The 21,011-nt window shown below is 45.2% G+C and overlaps 1 protein-coding gene across 5 annotated transcripts in view; it reads right to left on the bottom strand.

The window, feature by feature from the left end:
• pacs2 (phosphofurin acidic cluster sorting protein 2) overlaps positions 1 to 13,534 on the bottom strand; it is a 134,095-nt gene extending 120,561 nt beyond the window's left edge. For 2 of the 5 annotated variants that reach the window (XM_065004390.1, XM_065004391.1), the window contains exon 1: positions 12,988 to 13,533. In XM_065004390.1, coding sequence (XP_064860462.1) covers positions 12,988 to 13,103 — 116 coding nt within the window. In that variant the 5' untranslated portion in view covers positions 13,104 to 13,533. Of the gene's footprint in view, positions 1 to 12,987 lie in introns of all 5 variants that reach the window. The other 3 variants (XM_065004392.1, XM_065004393.1, XM_065004394.1) reach the window with 3 other exon arrangements.
• Positions 13,535 to 21,011: the final 7,477 nt, after the last annotated feature.

The raw sequence follows: 21,011 nt of genomic DNA, 5'->3' as shown, positions 1-21,011 counted from the left end.
GACGAGGCAGGCAGCCAATAAGGCGTGGCGACGAGGCAGGCAGCCAATAAGGCGTGGCGACGAGGCAGGCAGCCAATAAGGCGTGGCGACGAGGCAGGCAGCCAATAAGGAGTGGCGACGAGGCAGGCAGCCAATAAGGCGTGGCGACGAGGCAGGCAGCCAATAAGGCGTGGCGACGAGGCAGGCAGCCAATAAGGCGTGGCGACGAGGCAGGCAGCCAATAAGGCGTGGCTACGAGACAAGCAGCCAATAAGGCGTGGCGACGAGGCAGGCAGCCAATAAGGCGTGGCGACGAGGCAGGCAGCCAATAAGGCGTGGCGACGAGGCAGGCAGCCAATAAGGCGTGGCGACGAGGCAGGCAGCCAATAAGGCGTGGCTACGAGACAAGCAGCCAATAAGGCGTGGCGACGAGGCAGGCAGCCAATAAGGCGTGGCGACGAGGCAGGCAGCCAATAAGGCGTGGCGACGAGGCAGGCAGCCAATAAGGCGTGGCGACGAGGCAGGCAGCCAATAAGGCGTGGCGGCATTGTGTAGTGACGCTTAGTAGAGTCAGCTGAAAGCAGGATTGATCGGCCTGCAGAGAGAGAGGGTATCACAGCACATCAGGAGGGGTGACGGGAGGACACCTGCGTTCCGAAGGGAGCCCTATTCCCTATATAGTGCACTACTTTAGGGCTTTAGGGCTCTGATCTAAAGTAGTGCACTACATAGGGAATAGGGCTCTGGTCTAAAGTAGTGCACTACATAGGGAATATGACTCTGGTCTTAAGTAGTGCACTATAATAGAGAATAGGGCTCTGGTCTAAAGTAGTGCACTATGCAGGGAATAGGGCTCTGGTCTAAAGTAGTGCACTATATAGGGAATAGGGCTCTGGTCTAAAGTAGTGCACTATATAGGGAATAGGGCTCTGGTCTAAAGTAGTGCACTATATAGGGAATAGGGCTCTGGTCTAAAGTAGTGCACTATATAGGGAATAGGGCTCTGGTCTAAAGTAGTGCACTATATAGGGAATAGGGCTCTGGTCTAAAGTAGTGGACTATATAGGGAATAGGGCTCTGGTCTAAAGTAGTGGACTATATAGGGAATAGGGCTCTGGTATAAAGTAGTGAACTATATAGGGAATAGGGCTCTGGTCTAAAGTAGTGCACTATGCAGGGAATAGGGCTCTGGTCTAAAGTAGTGAACTATATAGGGAATAGGGCTCTGGTCTAAAGTAGTGCACTATAATAGAGAATAGGGTGCCCTTTGGGACACATACCAGTAAGGTAACGGTTGATCACGCCAGCCCTGTCCTGTCTTCCCTCTAGGACCTGCAGTCTCAGCAACCTGGGGTGTGTGTGTGTGTGTGTAAGTAACTTGGGTGGGTACTGATGGTGGTGTTGGATACCTCTTCTATAACAGCAGCAACACTTACTGAATGACTGACACATTCAAGAAGTTACATCATCTTCTGGACACGAAACCATGACATCATCTCTACGGTCTAGTAATCCTTCATATAGTATTATAGTACTTAGATATACTTCACATAGTATTATAGTAGTTATACTTCATATAGTATTATAGTACTTAGATATACTTCACATAGTATTATAGTAGTTATACTTCACATAGTATTATAGTAGTTATACTTCACATAGTATTATAGTAGTTATACTTCACATAGTATTATAGTAGTTATACTTCACATAGTATTATAGTAGTTAGATATACATAGTATTATAGTAGTTAGATATACATAGTATTATAGTAGTTAGATATACATAGTATTATAGTAGTTAGATATACATAGTCTTATAGTAGTTAGTTCTAGCATCTTCCTCATCTTGGGGATACTACACCATGTCTAGCACACATCGTTCAATAAAACAATGAATTATAGGATATCTATGGTCTGGTTTGCCTTCATGTTGATTCACAACATCAACAATGCTACCCATTTAGCCGACTGCTGCCAGCGCCACCACCAGACTGCCATTCGTCCTACTCTACATTCCCTGTGCGGTGCGGTCGGTGCGAGGGAGCTGCGGGAAAAGGGGACAAAGAGCTGAGTGTTCAGATACCCGGGACTCCGAGGCTCGTGTCCCAAATGGCACCTTTTATTCCCTATTTAGTGCACTACTTTTAAACAGGGGGCCTTAGTCAACGGTAGCGCACTACATCGGGAACGGAGTGCCATTTGGTACGATGGTAAAGTGACATCTCAGCATTCTCAGACCTCCAACACACAGGACAGAATAAGGACTGTTAGTCAGCCTACTGGGGCCAGCTGCTGCTGTTCAAGGGCCCACTCAACCCCTCCTCTGTCTCAACACACACCCTGCTCTGTGTGTCAGGGGGGTCACACACAGGGTACACTACAGCATAGCACTGATAGCGTGCGTACACACACACACACACACACACACACACACAGTTAGAGCATTGGGCCAGTAACCGAAAGGTTGCCAGATCGAATCCCCGAGCTGACAAGGTACAAATCTGTCGTTCTGCCCCCTGAACAAGGCAGTTAACCCACTGTTCCCCAGTAGGCTGTCATTGAAAATAAGAATTTGTTCTTAACTGAGTTGCCTGGTTAAATACAAATAAATGAACACACACACACACACACAAAGGGTACACTACAGCACAACACTGATAGCACACACAGGGTTCACGACAGCACAGCACTACTGTTCAGACAGACACACTGATCAGACAGACACACTGTTCAGACAGATACACTGTTCAGACAGATACACTGTTCAGACAGACACACTGATCAGACAGACACACTGATCAGACAGACACACTGATCAGACAGACACACTGATCAGACAGACACACTGATCAGACAGACACACTGATCAGACAGACACACTGATCAGACAGACACACTGATCAGACAGACACAAATACAGCTGTGCAGTAGAGTGGATTACAGAACAATATTTATGTCAAGGAATCAAGGGCCTAAGGAGAACAATCCACTGTCATGAACGAACGAAAGCCTCTTCTGACTAAGTGACCCAGTCGGTGGGAAGTGGTGACAGCCAGATGTTGTAGAAGTGACCGTTCCTGTCAGCCATTCTCCTGTTGCCTATAGGCTAAGAATCACTCGGAGTAAACCAATGATGAAGCCTGAATATACACCCACGTGTTTCATGAGCTGAAATCAAAAAGATCCAAGAAATGTTCCATAAACGCACAAAAACCTTCCCTCAAAATGTTGAGCATAAATTTGAGTACATCCCCGTTAGTGAGCATTTCTCCTTTCCCAAGCTAATTCAACCACCTGACAGGTGTGGTATATAAAGAAGATGATTACACAGGTGTACCTTGTGCTGGGGGACAATAACAGGCCACTCTAAACAGTGCAGATTTGTCACAAAACAATGCCTCAAGAGGTCTTAAGTTGAGGGAGCGTGCAATTGACATGCTGACTGCAGGAATGTCCACCAGAGATGTTGCCAGATTATTGAATGTTCATTTTCTCTACCATAAGCCGCCTCCAACATCGTTTTAAAGAATTTGGCAGTACGTCCAAATGGACTCAACAACCACAGACCGCATGTATGGCATCGTGTGGGCGAGCGGTTTACTGTTGTCAGCGTTGTGAACAGAGGGCCCCATGGTGGCGGAGAGGTTATGGTATGGTGTTTACTGATGTCAGCGTTGTGAACAGAGGGCCCCATGGTGGCGGAGAGGTTATGGTATGGTGTTTACTGATGTCAGCGTTGTGAACAGAGGGCCCCATGGTGGCGGAGAGGTTATGGTATGGTGTTTACTGATGTCAGCGTTGTGAACAGAGGGCCCCATGGTGGCGGAGAGGTTATGGTATGAGCAGGCATAAGCTATGGACAACGAAAACAATTGCATTTTATCGATGGCAATTTGAATGCACAGAGACACCATGAAGAGAACCTGAGGCCCATTGTCGAGCCATTCATCCGCCGCCATCACCTCATGTTTCAGCATGATAAAACACGGCCCCATGTCGCAATGATCTGTACACAATTCCTTGAAGCTGAAAACGTCCCAGTTCTTCCATGGCCTGCATACTCACCAGACATGTCACCCATTTGAGCATGTTTGGGATGCTCTGGATCGACGTGTACGACAGCGTGTTCCAGTTCCCGCCAATATCCAGCAACTTCAGTTGCCTCATGCAGCGCTGGATATGACGGTCACGCCAGATACTGACTGGTTTTTTGATCTACGCCTAGTGCTGTGGCGGTCACGAAATTTCACCAGAAGGTGATTGTCAAGCAAATAACTAGAAGTCTCACTGTAATTTACCATTACATTCACACCTAGCCTACAAGCCACTGATGTGGACCTTTGCAACAGCTAAAAAAAAATTTAAGTCTAATAAATCCATGTAATATAGTCTACACCGTCACGATAAATCCATTATTTATTTTAGACAGGTCTAAAGAAACATGATACGAAGGAAAGGTAATCTATTTGAGAAGAACAGAATAACATACTCTGAGTTGTCCTTATGTTAGGCCCTGATCTGGCTATGCCAAATGGCTGTGGGCTACGCTAGCTCATTTAGCAGACAAGATTTGCTTAGAATTTTATACTATTTTATAGCATGAAGAATACAATTCAACAAAGCTGAATAGAATAGAAAGGATATTTTCTCCAAACGATCTGAGGGAGGGCGAACCTGCGGCTATTCTGTGTTGAGCAGTTAACAAAGAAACAGGTCCTCCAATATGCTTCATTTAGAGTTATTAATGTAACTTTGGTTGTTCTACAAACGTTGGGCTATACGTTATGATTTGTAATACATTGTAAGGCTGCATGAAGCAACTCTAATGAAGATTCTAAAAAAAGTTGCTTGAAAAGGCATGAAGGCTGAACACACTTCATCAGTCTCTCATTCACAATTTGACAAGCACTTGATAATGCCCCAAATTTCACAGCGGCATCCCCTTTGTGTGGCTGTAATGCCCCTAAAAAAAAATCCATGCCTTTTGTGGCCAGTGGCCATTTTGCCCTTCTTCCGGAGTGCTGCGTTGTGCCCTTCTTCCTGAGAGCTGCACGCTCCGAAGCACCTCTCACTCACATGGCTCTCCATCACGTGATCGGGTCTTTCTCACAGGCTACAAGTGAAGACAGACACATTGGGGACTCAACTGCGCGAGTCCTTATCCAATTCCGAGGTGCATATTAAAGATATTGGAAGAACTGTCCACATATACGTTGCTATGTCAATCTACTATCCCCCATAGTACAACATTTGACCTATTCTATTCTGTGCAAGATAAATATTCCCCAAAGTAATACAACCACTCTAATTTAAAAAAACAAAGAAAAAAACATTTTTATGCAATGCGGCTGACGCAACAGATCAGATTTAGCTTAAAACGTTGATAAACTATTAGGCTATTTCTTCACATTATAAGCACAGCAACTATTAGGCTATTTCTTCACATTATAAGCACAGCAATGAACACATGGCATTAGTCTATAAACACAAATGTTCCATAAGCAGAAAACACCATTATCAAAAGTGACCACAAATGCAATTATGCAGGTAACGCTTTTATTATAAAAGGTGCGTTTTTATGCATTTTTAAACTGGAAACTCACACACTGCTTATGTATACCAGTTAGGCTCTACACCCGTGTAAAGCGGATTAATGTGCTCAATTTTAAGAAGTTATTTGGCCACTTTAGTTGTGATACAAACCTTGTCAAAACACATAGGCCTAGGGATTAGGCTACATGAGGTGTGCGACTATGATTCAAAGAAGTCGCAAAAAAACAAAAAAAAAGATGTTTCTTATGCTGGGAATCATTCACAAGTGATAGGGCTAATATTGTCACCTTATCTTTTTATTTTATTTAACTAGGCAAGTAAATTCAGAACCAAATCTTGTTTACAATGACAGCCATCAAACTATTCCTGATGTAATCTAGCCTTTACATGTAGTAAATAATATGTGTGTGACATTTGTTTTGATTTAGAATGGACCATTATCATGCACCCGTCTAGAAACAGGGAGAGGGGGAAAAAAGACATGTCATCTACGCACTTAAAGGCTTTTCCCTTGGTTTATTTCCATGCCAGCCAGGTAGGCTCTACTCCTGTTGTAAAGAGAAGCAATGTGCTTCATATTAGGAAAGTTGAGAAATAAATATAGTAGGCCTAGCCTATAGAAGGCTGATGGCATCCTCCTCTTTTTAATAGAGGCCATCACTCTATTTTCTCCCACAATTGCAGAGCCGATAGAAATGTTGAGCAACGTGAGCTCATCGGCTCTCATGAAGTGTTTGATTCGATTTTCGATTACATTTGCATTGATGTCAGAGTGCTGAGTGCCAGGCAGTTAATTAAGCAAGTTTGGTCGGCTAATAATGACCACAAGCAGCATCAGAGCTCGGAGAAGCCTAATTACCGTCACTAAATGATCATGTGGAATTTGACTGCCTTCATGACTCGTGACAGCCGACGTGGCAGTAATACGGTCACTGCAACAGCCCTATCCATGGCCCTACCTGTTTTTAAGGTATCTGTCAACAGATGCATATCTGTACTCCCAAGTCATGTGAAATCCATAGATTAGGGTCTAATTTATTTATTTCAATTGACTGTTTTCCTTATATGGACTGTAAACTCAGTAAAATCATTGAAAATTGTTGCATGTTGCATTTATAAATGTTTTTCCAGTATAGTTTAGTGCAGGGAATGAACTACAATGACCATAATCCATTGCGCATCTACTTGTCCGATCTGTGTGGAGCAGACGCAACAACGGAGAGAAGGGTGAAGAATGAGTGACAGAGGAAGAGAGGGCAGTTGCATGATTGATAGTTGGTATTCAGCACAGGCAGCAGCTCTATAGAAGATGAGATGATGAGTTGGAATGAAATAATAAAGTCATCAAATAAAACTAATGTAATAATACACAATAACATCAAAACGCAGGGAAGTCCCTCAGATCTTTCTTCTATTATTAAGTCACATGACTATACAGGCCTATGGAGTCAGGGTGATGTAATACAGGCCTATAGAGTCAGGGTGATGTTATACAGGCCTATAGAGTCAGGGTGATGTAATACAGGCCTATAGAGTCAGGGTGATGCAATACAGGCCTAAGGAGTCAGGGTGATGTAATACAGGCCTATAGAGTCAGGGTACTGTAATACAGGCCTAAGGAGTCAGGGTGATGTTATACAGGCCTATAGAGTCAGGGTGATGTTATACAGGCCTATAGAGTCAGGGTGATGTAATACAGGCCTATAGAGTCAGGGTGATGTAATACAGGCCTATAGAGTCAGGGTACTGTAATACAGGCCTATAGAGTCAGGGTACTGTAATACAGGCCTATAGAGTCAGGGTACTGTAATACAGGCCTATAGAGTCAGGGTACTGTAATACAGGCCTATAGAGTCAGGGTACTGTAATACAGGCCTATAGAGTCAGGGTGATGTAATACAGGCCTATAGAGTCAGGGTGATGTAATACAGGCCTATAGAGTCAGGGTGATGTTATACAGGCCTATAGAGTCAGGGTACTGTAATACAGGCCTATAGAGTCAGGGTACTGTAATACAGGCCTATAGAGTCAGGGTACTGTAATACAGGCCTAAGGAGTCAGGGTGATGTAATACAGGCCTATAGAGTCAGGGTGATGTAATACAGGCCTATAGAGTCAGGGTACTGTAATACAGGCCTAAGGAGTCAGGGTGATGTTATACAGGCCTATAGAGTCAGGGTGATGTTATACAGGCCTATAGAGTCAGGGTGATGTAATACAGGCCTATAGAGTCAGGGTGATGTAATACAGGCCTATAGAGTCAGGGTACTGTAATACAGGCCTATAGAGTCAGGGTACTGTAATACAGGCCTATAGAGTCAGGGTACTGTAATACAGGCCTATAGAGTCAGGGTACTGTAATACAGGCCTATAGAGTCAGGGTACTGTAATACAGGCCTATAGAGTCAGGGTGATGTAATACAGGCCTATAGAGTCAGGGTGATGTTATACAGGCCTATAGAGTCAGGGTGATGTTATACAGGCCTATAGAGTCAGGGTCAGGCCTATAGAGTCAGGGTACTGTAATACAGGCCTATAGAGTCAGGGTACTGTAATACAGGCCTAAGGAGTCAGGGTGATGTAATACAGGCCTATAGAGTCAGGGTGATGTAATACAGGCCTATAGAGTCAGGGTACTGTAATACAGGCCTAAGGAGTCAGGGTGATGTTATACAGGCCTATAGAGTCAGGGTGATGTTATACAGGCCTATAGAGTCAGGGTACTGTAATACAGGCCTATAGAGTCAGGGTACTGTAATACAGGCCTATAGAGTCAGGGTACTGTAATACAGGCCTAAGGAGTCAGGGTGATGTAATACAGGCCTATAGAGTCAGGGTGATGTAATACAGGCCTATAGAGTCAGGGTGATGTAATACAGGCCTATAGAGTCAGGGTGATGTTATACAGGCCTATAGAGTCAGGGTGATGTAATACAGGCCTATAGAGTCAGGGTGATGTAATACAGGCCTATAGAGTCAGGGTACTGTAATACAGGCCTATAGAGTCAGGGTACTGTAATACAGGCCTATAGAGTCAGGGTACTGTAATACAGGCCTATAGAGTCAGGGTACTGTAATACAGGCCTATAGAGTCAGGGTACTGTAATACAGGCCTATAGAGTCAGGGTGATGTAATACAGGCCTATAGAGTCAGGGTGATGTAATACAGGCCTATAGAGTCAGGGTGATGTTATACAGGCCTATAGAGTCAGGGTACTGTAATACAGGCCTATAGAGTCAGGGTACTGTAATACAGGCCTAAGGAGTCAGGGTGATGTAATACAGGCCTATAGAGTCAGGGTGATGTAATACAGGCCTATAGAGTCAGGGTACTGTAATACAGGCCTAAGGAGTCAGAGTGATGTTATACAGGCCTATAGAGTCAGGGTACTGTAATACAGGCCTATAGAGTCAGGGTACTGTAATACAGGCCTATAGAGTCAGGGTACTGTAATACAGGCCTAAGGAGTCAGGGTGATGTAATACAGGCCTAAGGAGTCAGGGTGATGTTATACAGGCCTATAGAGTCAGGGTACTGTTATACAGGCCTATAGAGTCAGGGTACTGTTATACAGGCCTATAGAGTCAGGGTGATGTAATACAGGCCTAGAGTCAGGGTGATGTAATACAGGCCTATAGAGTCAGGGTACTGTAATACATACCGATGACACTTCCAATGGTTATTTCAGAACTAATAATTTTACACCTCAGTGAGTAGGACTGGACACGTTTATATAAACGGGACACTGCCGTGCTAGACAGAGTCCCAAATGGTGCCCTATTCTCTACACCTTTCACCAGGGCCCATAGTGCACTACTTTTGACTAGAGCGAGCCCTGTGTAAGAAACAGGATACCATTTGGATACCAGAGGCCTAGCTTGAAGAGAGGAGCAGAAGCTGAGGTGCAGAGAGTGAACTATAAAAGGGAGGTGGAATCAATACAAAGTCACACTGACGCACCACAGGACAAGAGAGACACACTGAGTGACAGTTCGATTCACACTGAACCAGTCCCACGTGTGTCAATCTAACTCTAAATCAAGTGTCAACCGCCCCTGTATTTGAATAAATCTACTGCAGATAAGCAATCTAACGACACTACCTATAACTTCCTCTTTCGACAAAATACGTTGCTGTAGATCAGTGAAAAATAAAATACAAATACAAATTTAAAAGATATAATATATAACTAATATATAAGCGACCTGACAAAATTCACATAGAAATGTAAGTTATAGATCTGTCATTTGTCTCGTAAGCCAGTCTACGACGCCGTAGATCTGTTCTACGTGAGCTATTTCTATACTTCCCATTCTTAAGTTTAATTTTAGCATCTTTTCCTTTCGGTTTTGTACACCAGCTTCAAAAACTGATGAAAATACAATATTTCTGGTTTGGAAAATATATTTCCACAGCGGATTAGATGGTGCAATGATTCTCAACACAATGACTGCTTGTTTTGACACATAAACTGAACATAGGCAAGCTATTATAATTTTAGCAACCAGGAAATGGTGGAGAGATTTCTGCATATTGCACCTTTAACGGGTAGAAAGAAAGTCATGTATTGAACACCAATGACATTTCATTGATTAGCCTATAGTATGTACGTCCAATGGAAGTCATGTGCAATACAGAAATGTCTCTCAATTGACCCCAAGATACTGTTATGAAGAAGTTATTGGGGGGGGGGGGGGGGGGGGGACGAACACACTGACGCGTCTGTATTCATGAAATGTCTCAAGAGTAGGAGTTCTGATCTAGGATCAGATCCCCTGTGTTCTATTATATTATGATCTAAAAACAAAAACTGACCCTAGATCAGCAGTCCTACCCTCAGACAGACAGTGCAGGCCTGCCTGGATAAAGCCATGACATGATACAAACAGCTTCCAGAGGACCAAGTGTTGCTGAAAGTCATTCAGCTTCATCAGAGAAACAAGCTGTCGAGAGTGTGTTCGCCAAACCAAATGGCGCCCTGTTCCCTACGGTGTCGTACTGTTCACCAGAGATCTGGTCAAAAGTAGTGTGTCGGGGAATAGTTAGGGTGCCATTTGGGATGCAATCAGCGTTCAAGAGATTTCTGCTAAATCATTCTGTTCGTTTCAATATTTAGTTTTGGAATCCATATTCCTGTTCTGCCATTGGACTAGGCCTCTATTCCTGTTCTGCCATTGGACTAGGCCTCTATTCCTGTTCTGCCATTGGACTAGACCTCTATTCCTGTTCTGCCATTGGACTAGGCCTCTATTCCTGTTCTGCCATTGGACTAGGCCTCTATTCCTGTTCTGCCATTGGATTAGGCCTCTATTCCTGTTCTGCCATTGGACTAGACCTCTATTCCTGTTCTGCCATTGGACTAGGCCTCTATTCCTGTTCTGCCATTGGACCAGGCCTCTATTCCTGTTCTGCCATTGGGCTAGGCCTCTATTCCTGTTCTGCCATTGGGCTAGGCCTCTATTCCTGTTCTGCCATTGGACTAGGCCTCTATTCCTGTTCTGCCATTGGATTAGGCCTCTATTCCTGTTCTGCCATTGGACTAGACCTCTATTCCTGTCCTGCCATTGGACTAGGCCTCTATTCCTGTTCTGCCATTGGACCAGGCCTCTATTCCTGTTCTGCCATTGGGCTAGGCCTCTATTCCTGTTCTGCCATTGGGCTAGGCCTCTATTCTGTTCTGCCATTGGGCTACGCCTCTATTCCTGTTCTGCCATTGGACTACGCCTCTATTCCTGTTCTGCCATTGGACTAGGCCTCTATTCCTGTTCTGCCATTGGACTAGGCCTATATGACACAATAAGGTGCCTGAATTAATAAATCAGAATCCCTTGATTATGTTCTCCCTTGTTGCAGCACCAGATTACACCATCTGACACTGGCTTTATGTTTCAGAGGTCTGTGTTGCCTTGGCTACCACCCCTAGCCTGGCTGGTGGTCTGTGTTGCCTTGGCTACCACCCCTAGCCTGGCTGGTGGTCTGTGTTGCCTTGGCTACCACCCCTAGCCTGGCTGGTGGTCTGTGTTGCCTTGGCTACCACCCCTAGCCTGGCTGGTGGTCTGTGTTGCCTTGGGCCTCCAGTGGGCTCTCACCCCTAGCCTGGCTGGTGGTCTGTGTTGCCTTGACCCTCCAGTGGGCTACCACCCCTAGCCTGGCTGGTGGTCTGTGTTGCCTTGGCCCTCCAGTGGGCTCTCACCCCTAGCCTGGCTGGTGGTCTGTGTTGCCTTGACCCTCCAGTGGGCTACCACCCCTAGCCTGGCTGGTGGTCTGTGTTGCCTTGGCCCTCCAGTGGGCTCTCACCCCTAGCCTGGCTGGTGGTCTGTGTTGCCTTGGCCCTCCAGTGGGCTCTCACCCCTAGCTTGGCTGGTGGTCTGTGTTGCCTTGGCCCTCCAGTGGGCTACCACCCCTAGCCTGGCTGGTGGTCTGTGTTGCCTTGGCCCTCCAGTGGGCTACCACCCCTAGCCTGGCTGGAGGTCTGTGTTGCCTTGGCCCTCCAGTGGGCTACCACCCCTAGCCTGGCTGGTGGTCTGTGTTGCCTTGGCACTGCAGTGAGCTACCACCCCTAACCTGGCTGGTGGTCTGTGTTGCCTTGGCACTGCAGTGAGCTACCACCCCTAGCCTGGCTGGTGGTCTGTGTTGCCTTGGCCCTCCAGTGAGCTACCACCCCTAGCCTGGCTGGTGGTCTGTGTTGCCTTGGCCCTCCAGTGAGCTACCACCCCTAGCCTGGCTGGTGGTCTGTGTTGCCTTGGCACTGCAGTGAGCTACCACCCCTAGCCTGGCTGGTGGTCTGTGTTGCCTTGGCACTGCAGTGAGCTACCACCCCTAGCCTGGCTGGTGGTCTGTGTTGCCTTGGCACTGCAGTGAGCTACCACCCCTAGCCTGGAGGAACCAGGCAGCCATCAGTCAGGCTGGTTTCCCCATCCAGGCTTCCCTCTACCCTAAATAACATCTGATTTCATGTTTGGCATGACAACAACCATAAGTGGTGAAGAATAGCCAACTCTCATGTTCCTGGAAATGCCAGCTATATGACGGGAACGTTAGAGAGATGAGGGAGTCCAAACCATAGAGATCATTCCTAAGGTCCAAACCTTCAAACTCAATTGGATGGGTGGCATCCATCTCTGTTTGAAACTCATTGGTCCTGGGACAAGGCTACTGGCTAGTTTAGCTATGCCTAAACTTTGGCAGAGAGAGTAGACCTACAGCAGTTGTTAGCTAGCTAGCCATTTAACTTAGGAAGAAACGTCCAATTGAATAGGATAGTAATTGTCTAACATTTAGTCACACGGTCAATGCAATGGGGCTGGTTGTTCTTCCGATGCGACAATATAACCATCACTGCAGCTCAGCGGCTGTATCGTCCATCAGAGCAAACTGCCTGCTTGTCTTAGCACTATCAAGTATGTCAAAGTATAGATACTGTGGGGGGACAAGACAAGGAACACGACTTACCTCGGGATACAACTCGGGGACGATCCATCTATTTCCCATGTGGCGAACAGGTTCATTGGCACCGGTCTGTTGAGCGCCCCGCCACCGAAGCTCAACCGGCCACTTCTCTCCGCCATGGTTCGTTATGAATCTGCCTAAACGTCCACACGAACCGAGGCGGTACAAAAATATATACCTATCTGAATAAAAAAAAATGAATTTGTCTTGAAGTGCGATGGTAAAAAAAAAAATTTAAACACACACAATACAGTTATTGATGCGATTAAATTCGTACAATGTGGAATTAGTGCAGCAGGTTGTTCCGGACCAAATGCTCACATGTCAGACTTGCATACACTGTTCCCTAGAACTGCAGTACTTTGCTCCCTGCCACCCCCCAGGAAATAACGTCATTGCTGGCCATGGACGCAGCCTTCATTCAGATCAGGGGAACAGGCTGGCGAAGTGGCATGCAAGCAATGTCCTTGAACCGTGCGATTCATCCCAACCTACATGCAAAAATATGTCAAGAAAATGTATCATTTACAATGTATATGAATAGATGTATTGTTATCTAGCTCGAAGACCTCTGAAACAAGTGGAGTTACTACACAAATATGTTATATCTTCACTCGTCTCCAAGCAACCGACTAGGCGCGGTCTGCAGGTGCATCTTCGTTGCCGCTCCTAAGATTAGTGCACATATTTTCTGCATTAACATCAGCCCATTGAAATGTGTAAAAAAATGTATCGTTAAAGATTGTCTCTACATATATTAACATAATTGACACTGTCGCACAGATGTTTGTTTTTTTTCGTTTCTCCATTACATCGTTACAAGTTTGCTTCGGGTAACCTCGACAAATTTCGGACTAAAGGAGTCTCAACGTAACATTTTTTTGTCGAAGGACCTTCCTTCCGTGTTCTGTTTAAAGGGCGAAATGGCTCTGGAAGCCAAAAACAACGAAATAGTCCATCTAAAGATGAATCGATTCTCAATCTCGTTACCCTCTACTTTCATATCACATCAAAATAATTTCAGAAATGCAACAACAACAACAAAAATACACACTTTACTATACACCAATGGAGGCTAGTGGGGGGAGTTATAGGAGGACAGGCTCATTGTAACGGCTGGAATGGAATCAATGAAACAGAGTCATAATATGTGGTTTCCATATGTTTCGTGTGTTTTTGATACCATTCCGTTTATTCCATCCCAGCCATTACAATGAGCCCGTCCTCCTATAGCTCCTCCCACCAGCCGCCAATGCTGTACACTGTTTTCACTGGGTTTTAACACAGTTGCAGAAGACAGTATTTTTCAGTGACCACATGTTTGTGGCGTCTGTATTCCTTTTAAACACAGGTGTTTTGTAGAGACAGCTAATTAGTACAGCACTCTGTCATCTGCCTGTTGTCTGCAAACAAACGCTGTAACGTGGAGATGTGGCTGTGTGGGCACCGTAACCCCTATTAAGGTGAGTATCCATATGTTTCCAAAACAGGCACACCGCAAAGCAATGTGTGTAAATGTTCAAGGCCAAGCGGCTCGCGGCTCTTAACAACCCCCCCCCCTACAGAAGATGCTTTCCTCCAATGATTTATGTGTAATGAGTCATGATCAAGGACAATGGGGGTAACCCTGACGATTCAGCGTTCTAATTTAGTGGGTGTTCTGTTGCAGAATTTTAAAGTTTTACAAGACAAACAGAAGAGAGGAGGCTGGACTGTCTGACTTTGGACATATGTACTGTATAAACACCATCTATTGGGACTGTCTGACTTTGGACATATGTACTGTATAAACACCATCTATTGGGACTGTCTGACTTTGGACATATGTACTGTATAAACACCATCTATTGGGACTGTCTGACTTTGGACATATGTACTGTATAAACACCATCTATTGGGACTGTCTGACTTTGGACATATGTACTGTATAACCACCATCTATTGGGACTGTCTGACTTTGGACATATGCACTGTATAAACACCATCTATTGGGACTGTCTGACTTTGGACATATGTACTGTATAAACACCATCTATTGGGACTGTCACACAGTTATTTTTTTATCCCTCATACATCATTTACAAGTTTTCTTTGTATGACCTAGAGGAATCGTCACTAATTTTGTGGGAGCTTATTTGCCATTGACAAGATAGTTACTAACAAGAGAAACAGAAAGAGGGCTTTTTCCCCCATAGAGGTAATAATGGGTTACCTGATCCATATTTATGCAGGACAATTGAAATTTAGGCAAAAAAACCCGAACAATCTAAATAATTTCACCAATCAATGCTTCATTGACATTGTGTGTAACTGGGGACACAACTCCAGTAAATGCATTGATTTGAGACAGCTTTATGACATCATTGTCACTTCTGAGCGATCAATGTGTGGTAATCTCATTGAAACGTTCAGTCTACACTTACAGCTCAATGATGCCACCTAGTGGAATATTTAAGCAATAAGGCTTAGGGGTTGGTATATGGCCAACACACCATTCTAATGCATGATGCATTGCGGAGTGCCTGGGCACAGCCTTTATCCGTGGTATATTGGCCATATAACACAAACCCCCAAGGTGCCTTATTGCTATTATAAACTAGTTACCAATGTAATTAGAGCTGTAATTTATCGTACCTGTGGTATACGGTCTGATGTACCATGGCTGTCAGCCAATCAGCATTCAGGGCTCGAACCACCCTGGTTATAAATCGTGATACAGTATGCAGTTGTAAAATACAGTATTTATTTTTCAAATTGCAAATTGTATTCCCAAAATACTTCACATTACTTGGCAAAGATCATTTTTTATTTGACCTTTATTTTGACAGGGAGTCAAATAGAATAAAACTTTATTGTCCATCCCAGGGTGGACATTTTTTTCTTTGATGGCATCACCTTCCATTAAAAAGATTACATACACATGCGTTCTCACATCACAAACATTCCATCACACTCCATAACCTAACAACATAGAGGACATTAATACATTCACTCACAATTGTCCGCTGTCCTAAATGCACTAGATAGATAAGTGCATATACCGATACAATTTAAGTTGCAATTTAGTAGTCCAACAACAGCACAAGGAAGGAACAAATGTTTGAACATGTTCTTCTTGACCGTGGCCATTCTGAAGCGCCGGCCAGAGGGAAGTCTCTCCAACTGAGGGTGGGAGGGGTCGTCGCCAACGACAGTCAGTGCCTTCTTTTTGGGTTGCCTTGTGGAACAGAACGCTCAACTGTGCCTGTGGTCGGACCAATTACTTTGCTGGCTGTGTTTACTATTCTGATCAGTTTTGTTTTGCGCCTCCCGCTCAGATTACCATACCAGCTTGTCATATTGAACGTGAGGATGCTCTCCACCAGACTTCTGTACACCCTCTCCAGAACACGCCCCAGGGGCGTGTCCTCTCTCTGAACACAGAGGCACCCCAGGGACGTGTCCTCTCTCTGAACACAGGGGCACCCCAGGGACGTGTCCTTTCTCTGAACACAGGGACACCCAAGGGATGTGTCCTCTCTCTGAACACAGGGGCACCCCAGGGACGTGTCCTCTCTCTGAACACAGGGGCACCCCAGGGACGTGTCCTCTCTCTGAACACAGGGGCACCCCAGGGACGTGTCCTCTCTCTGAACACAGGGGCACCCCAGGGACGTGTCCTCTTTCTGGACACAGGGGCACCCCAGGGACGTGTCCTCTCTCTGAACACAGGGGCACCCCAGGGACGTGTCCTCTCTCTGAACACAGGGGCACCCCAGGGACGTGTCCTCTCTCTGAACACAGGGGCACCCCAGGGACGTGTCCTCTCTCTGGACACAGGGGCACCCCAGGGACGTGTCCTCTCTCTGAACACAGGGGCACCCCAGGGACGTGTCCTCTCTCTGAACACAGGGGCACCCCAGGGACGTGTCCTCTCTCTGGACACAGGGGCACCCCAGGGACGTGTCCTCTCTCTGAACACAGGGGCACCCCAGGGACGTGTCCTGTGAACAATGTTAACATATCTTAAGCGCTGATTTTAACCAACACTCTGCATCATGGTCCACACTGTTAGACAGGAAAATATATTTTTTAAGTGTTTTAGGATTTTAAAAACCCCAATGAAAACAGAAGCCATGTTCCGACCTGTTAAATAATTACTAAAATATAATATAAAATAATAAAAAGTTTTGTACTATCTTCTCATTATGACTGTTTCTTAAACAGTCCACTGAGTGTTTAGACAGAATGACCAGAACATTTCAAATAGCTGTGAAAGATATGAACACAAAACTGAATATCACAGCTTGTGGTCGATAATATTTGATGCAATAATTTCACCGAAAAGAGTTCAGTCAAAATGCATTCACCAGATTTTGACTCAACATTCAATGAGTAAATTTACCTGAGTTTCTCCAAATTACCGTTTGAATTCATCAGTACAGCAGAGAGCAGCTCCACTCCTGAGTCTTCTGGGTGATTCTAATTCACGTTCTCTAATTCTCTCCTTCTCTCTTTCTTTCTCTCTCTCGGAGGACCTGAGCCCTAGGACCATGCCCCAGGACTACCTGACATGATGACTCCTTGCTGTCCCCAGTCCACCTGGCCGTGCTGCTGCTCCAGTTTCAACTGTTCTGCCTTATTATTATTCGACCATGCTGGTCATTTATGAACATTTTAACATCTTGGCCATGTTCTGTTATAATCTCCACCCGGCACAGCCAGAAGAGGACTGGCCACCCCACATAGCCTGGTTCCTCTCTAGGTTTCTTCCTAGGTTTTGGCCTTTCTAGGGAGTTTTTCCTAGCCACCATGCTTCTACACCTGCATTGCTTGCTGTTTGGGGTTTTAGGCTGGGTTTCTGTACAGCACTTTGAGATATCAGCTGATGTACGAAGGGCTATATAAATAAATTTGATTTGATTTGATTGTAGCTCAGGTTCTAGCTCTCTCAGGTGGGAGGGTGTTTTACCTCAGAGATGAACACAGCCTTCCTCTGACTCCACAGAATGACAATTCACTCTTAGAAATAGACCCATTGGTACTCTCTGAACCCGAATAATATCCATTCATGTCAAATACAACACACGGGAGAAGTACTGACCTCAGTGTCTCCCGTTTACAGTGTGGACCTTGCTGTCCAGCAAAGAGCAGCTCCACTCCTGAATCCTGCAGGTTATTGTCACTCAGGTCCAGCTCTCGTTCTTGTGAGGTGTTTGAGCTGAGAGCGGAGGCAAATGCTTTCACAGCATCTCTATGTAAGGTTCCCTCCATCCAGACAATGTGGGGTTGTAAAACAATAGTTCATAGTGTATTTGTATCAGGATACAATCCATTGAGCGCTGCTCCTGCGTGATTGACTTAAACGTTAAGCGCAAGTGATGTCGGCTCAATCGGAAATGACCTTGAAATGTCAAGCGTGGTACAGCACGGCCATAATGGATTTAGTTTTAGTTTAAACTGAGATCAGAATCTGACAAACTATTGGCCCTACAAAATAAAATGATCCTGTATAGAAAATTTGCCGAAAACTTGCAGAATTCTGGGATCAATTATCTTTACCTTGATGATGATCAATTATTGGAGTATAAAGCCATAGACATACATGTGCAAGTCAAGGCATATCGATACCAGTGAGCATAATGACAACGTGCAACGTCTCCAGCAGCTTGGTTTGTTATGTGTTACTGACAAGGCTGGAGACTCAGAAATCACTTCGTCTGATCTGGAGGTATGACTTCAGTTCAAACATGTACAGCTTCCCCTTTCTGAAATCAGCAACACAAAAAGCCCAGAGCTGACCAATGTGCAGGTGACACTTTGGCTTCTGAGAGAAGCTCAGTTAGCTTTTGATCTCCTCCACTAGAATATGGACATTCAGCTTGTTCAGACAGCGGAACAGATTGATGCAGCTCGCTGGAGACAGGGGATTCTCCCTGATCTTCTCCTTGATGTAGTTCACTGTTTCCTCATTGGTCTGTGAGCTGCTTCCCGTCTGTGTCAATAGGCCTTGTAGGAGAGTATGATTGGACTCCAATGAGAGGCCCAGAAGGAAGCAGAAGAAAAGGTCCAGGTGTCCATTCTTACTCAGTAAGGCCATGTCTTGAGGCAGTGTGTCTTCAGACATCTGAAGTTTTCTGGTTAGGGGGGTGGGTTTTCTTGCTTGGTTAATAGATTTACATGATCTTTGGTGAATGTGACAAACACAAACACAGCAGCAAGAAACTCCTGGATGCTCAGATGAACAAAGCTGAACACTGACACTTCTCTCACATCAATGCCACACTCTCTTAGGTCTACCTCATAGAAGATCAGATTGCTTTTCTCCAGCTGTTGGAAGGCCAGTTTTCCCCCCATCTTCAGAATCTCTTGTGTGTGAATCTGTCTCGGCTTTCTCTTGTCCCCCATGAATATTTCTGGGGTTTTGTGTAATACGTTGTAGTTCAAGAAGTGTGAGTGAATCTCAGTCAGAGTGTTGTGCATCTCTCCCGCTATCTCTCTCTCTGATTCTCCCAAATGTATTTCTATAACAGTGGTAGAGATCCAACTAAAGATTACACATGACGTCGGGGCTCCTTGATGCCTTTATGTGTGGGATTTATTCTGCTGGCCAGGATCTCATCACTGATTGTCTTCCTAAAGTACTTCCCCTTCTGTGGGTCGATGAACACTCAATCGGGATTTGATTGGCTGCTGCAGAATGGGAGATGTATCCACAAGCGAGGAGGTAGGCAGAATCCCCTTGATTGAGGATTGTCAGCAGCTCATGCACTGAGGTTGAATCTGTGACGTAACAACAGCTCTCGTTGTCGGCACTCATCCAGACCATCAAAGACAAACAGAACGTTGTATTTGTTGGTTTCCATGGAGAAGTGATTTTTTTTTTATACTTCAAATAAGCTCTATTTAAAAAAAAATAAAAAATCAAATTCAACTCCCAAAAAAGAGAATATAATTTGAACATAATTTTCTCTTCCTTCAGCCCCAGTCCAAAATAAACTTCACTACAGAGTGTTTTTAAGATGCCAGAGACTTCTTCTGTCAGCACATTTCTGATTTATCTTGTCTAGTCCAGGTAAAGGCTCCAAGATGTCGTTCCAGGTCTTCTAGATGCCCTGCTTCTGTCTTACCTCATGTTCTGTATTGACCTGTGACCTCTGTGACGTAGAAGCTCCCTATTGATCTGTCGTGTTTGGTTTCATTGTTTGGGTATTATTTCAAAACACACCTTCAACTCTTCCTCTTCAACAAGTTCATCTAAAAAGACCTGACAATGCATTAAAAAATGTGTTTAGTTTTAAACACGTTACACTCATATCACATCGTTACTATGATATAGAACAGAGGTAGGGTAGCCTAGTGGTTAGAGTGTAGAGGTGGCAGGGTAGCCTAGTAGTTAGAGTGTAGAGGCGGTAGGGTAGCCTAGTGGTTAGAGTGTAGAGGTGGCAGGGTAGCCTAGTGGTTAGAGTGTAGAGGTGGCAGGGTAGCCTAGTGGTTAGAGTGTAGAGGTGGCAGGGTAGCCTAGTGGTTAGAGTGTAGGGGCGGTAGGGTAGCCTAGTGGTTAGAGTGTAGAGGAGTTAGGGTAGCCTAGTGGTTAGAGTGTAGAGGAGGTAGGGTAGCCTAGTGGTTAGAGTGTAGAGGTGGTAGGGTAGCCTAGTGGTTAGAGTGTAGAGGAGGTAGGGTAGCCTAGTGGTTAGAGTGTAGAGGAGGTAGGGTAGCCTAGTGGTTAGAGTGTAGAGGTGGCAGGGTAGCCTAGTGGTTAGAGTGTAGAGGTGGCAGGGTAGCCTAGTGGTTAGAGTGTAGAGGAGGCAGGGTAGCCTAGTGGTTAGAGTGTAGAGGTGGCAGGGTAGCCTAGTGGTTAGAGTGTAGAGGTGGTAGGGTAGTCTAGTGGTTAGAGTGTAGAGGAGGTAGGGTAGCCTAGTGGTTAGAGTGTAGAGGAGGTAGGGTAGCCTAGTGGTTAGAGTGTAGAGGCGGCAGGGTAGCCTAGTGGTTAGAGTGTAGAGGAGGCAGGGTAGCCTAGTGGTTAGAGTGTAGAGGCGGCAGGGTAG

This window comes from Oncorhynchus nerka, linkage group LG18 (genome assembly GCF_034236695.1).
Source record: "Oncorhynchus nerka isolate Pitt River linkage group LG18, Oner_Uvic_2.0, whole genome shotgun sequence".
Classification (NCBI taxonomy): Eukaryota; Metazoa; Chordata; class Actinopteri; order Salmoniformes; family Salmonidae; genus Oncorhynchus; species Oncorhynchus nerka.
The sequence above is the reverse complement of the archived record's forward strand: the minus strand, read 5'-3'. Positions and strand labels throughout refer to the sequence as shown.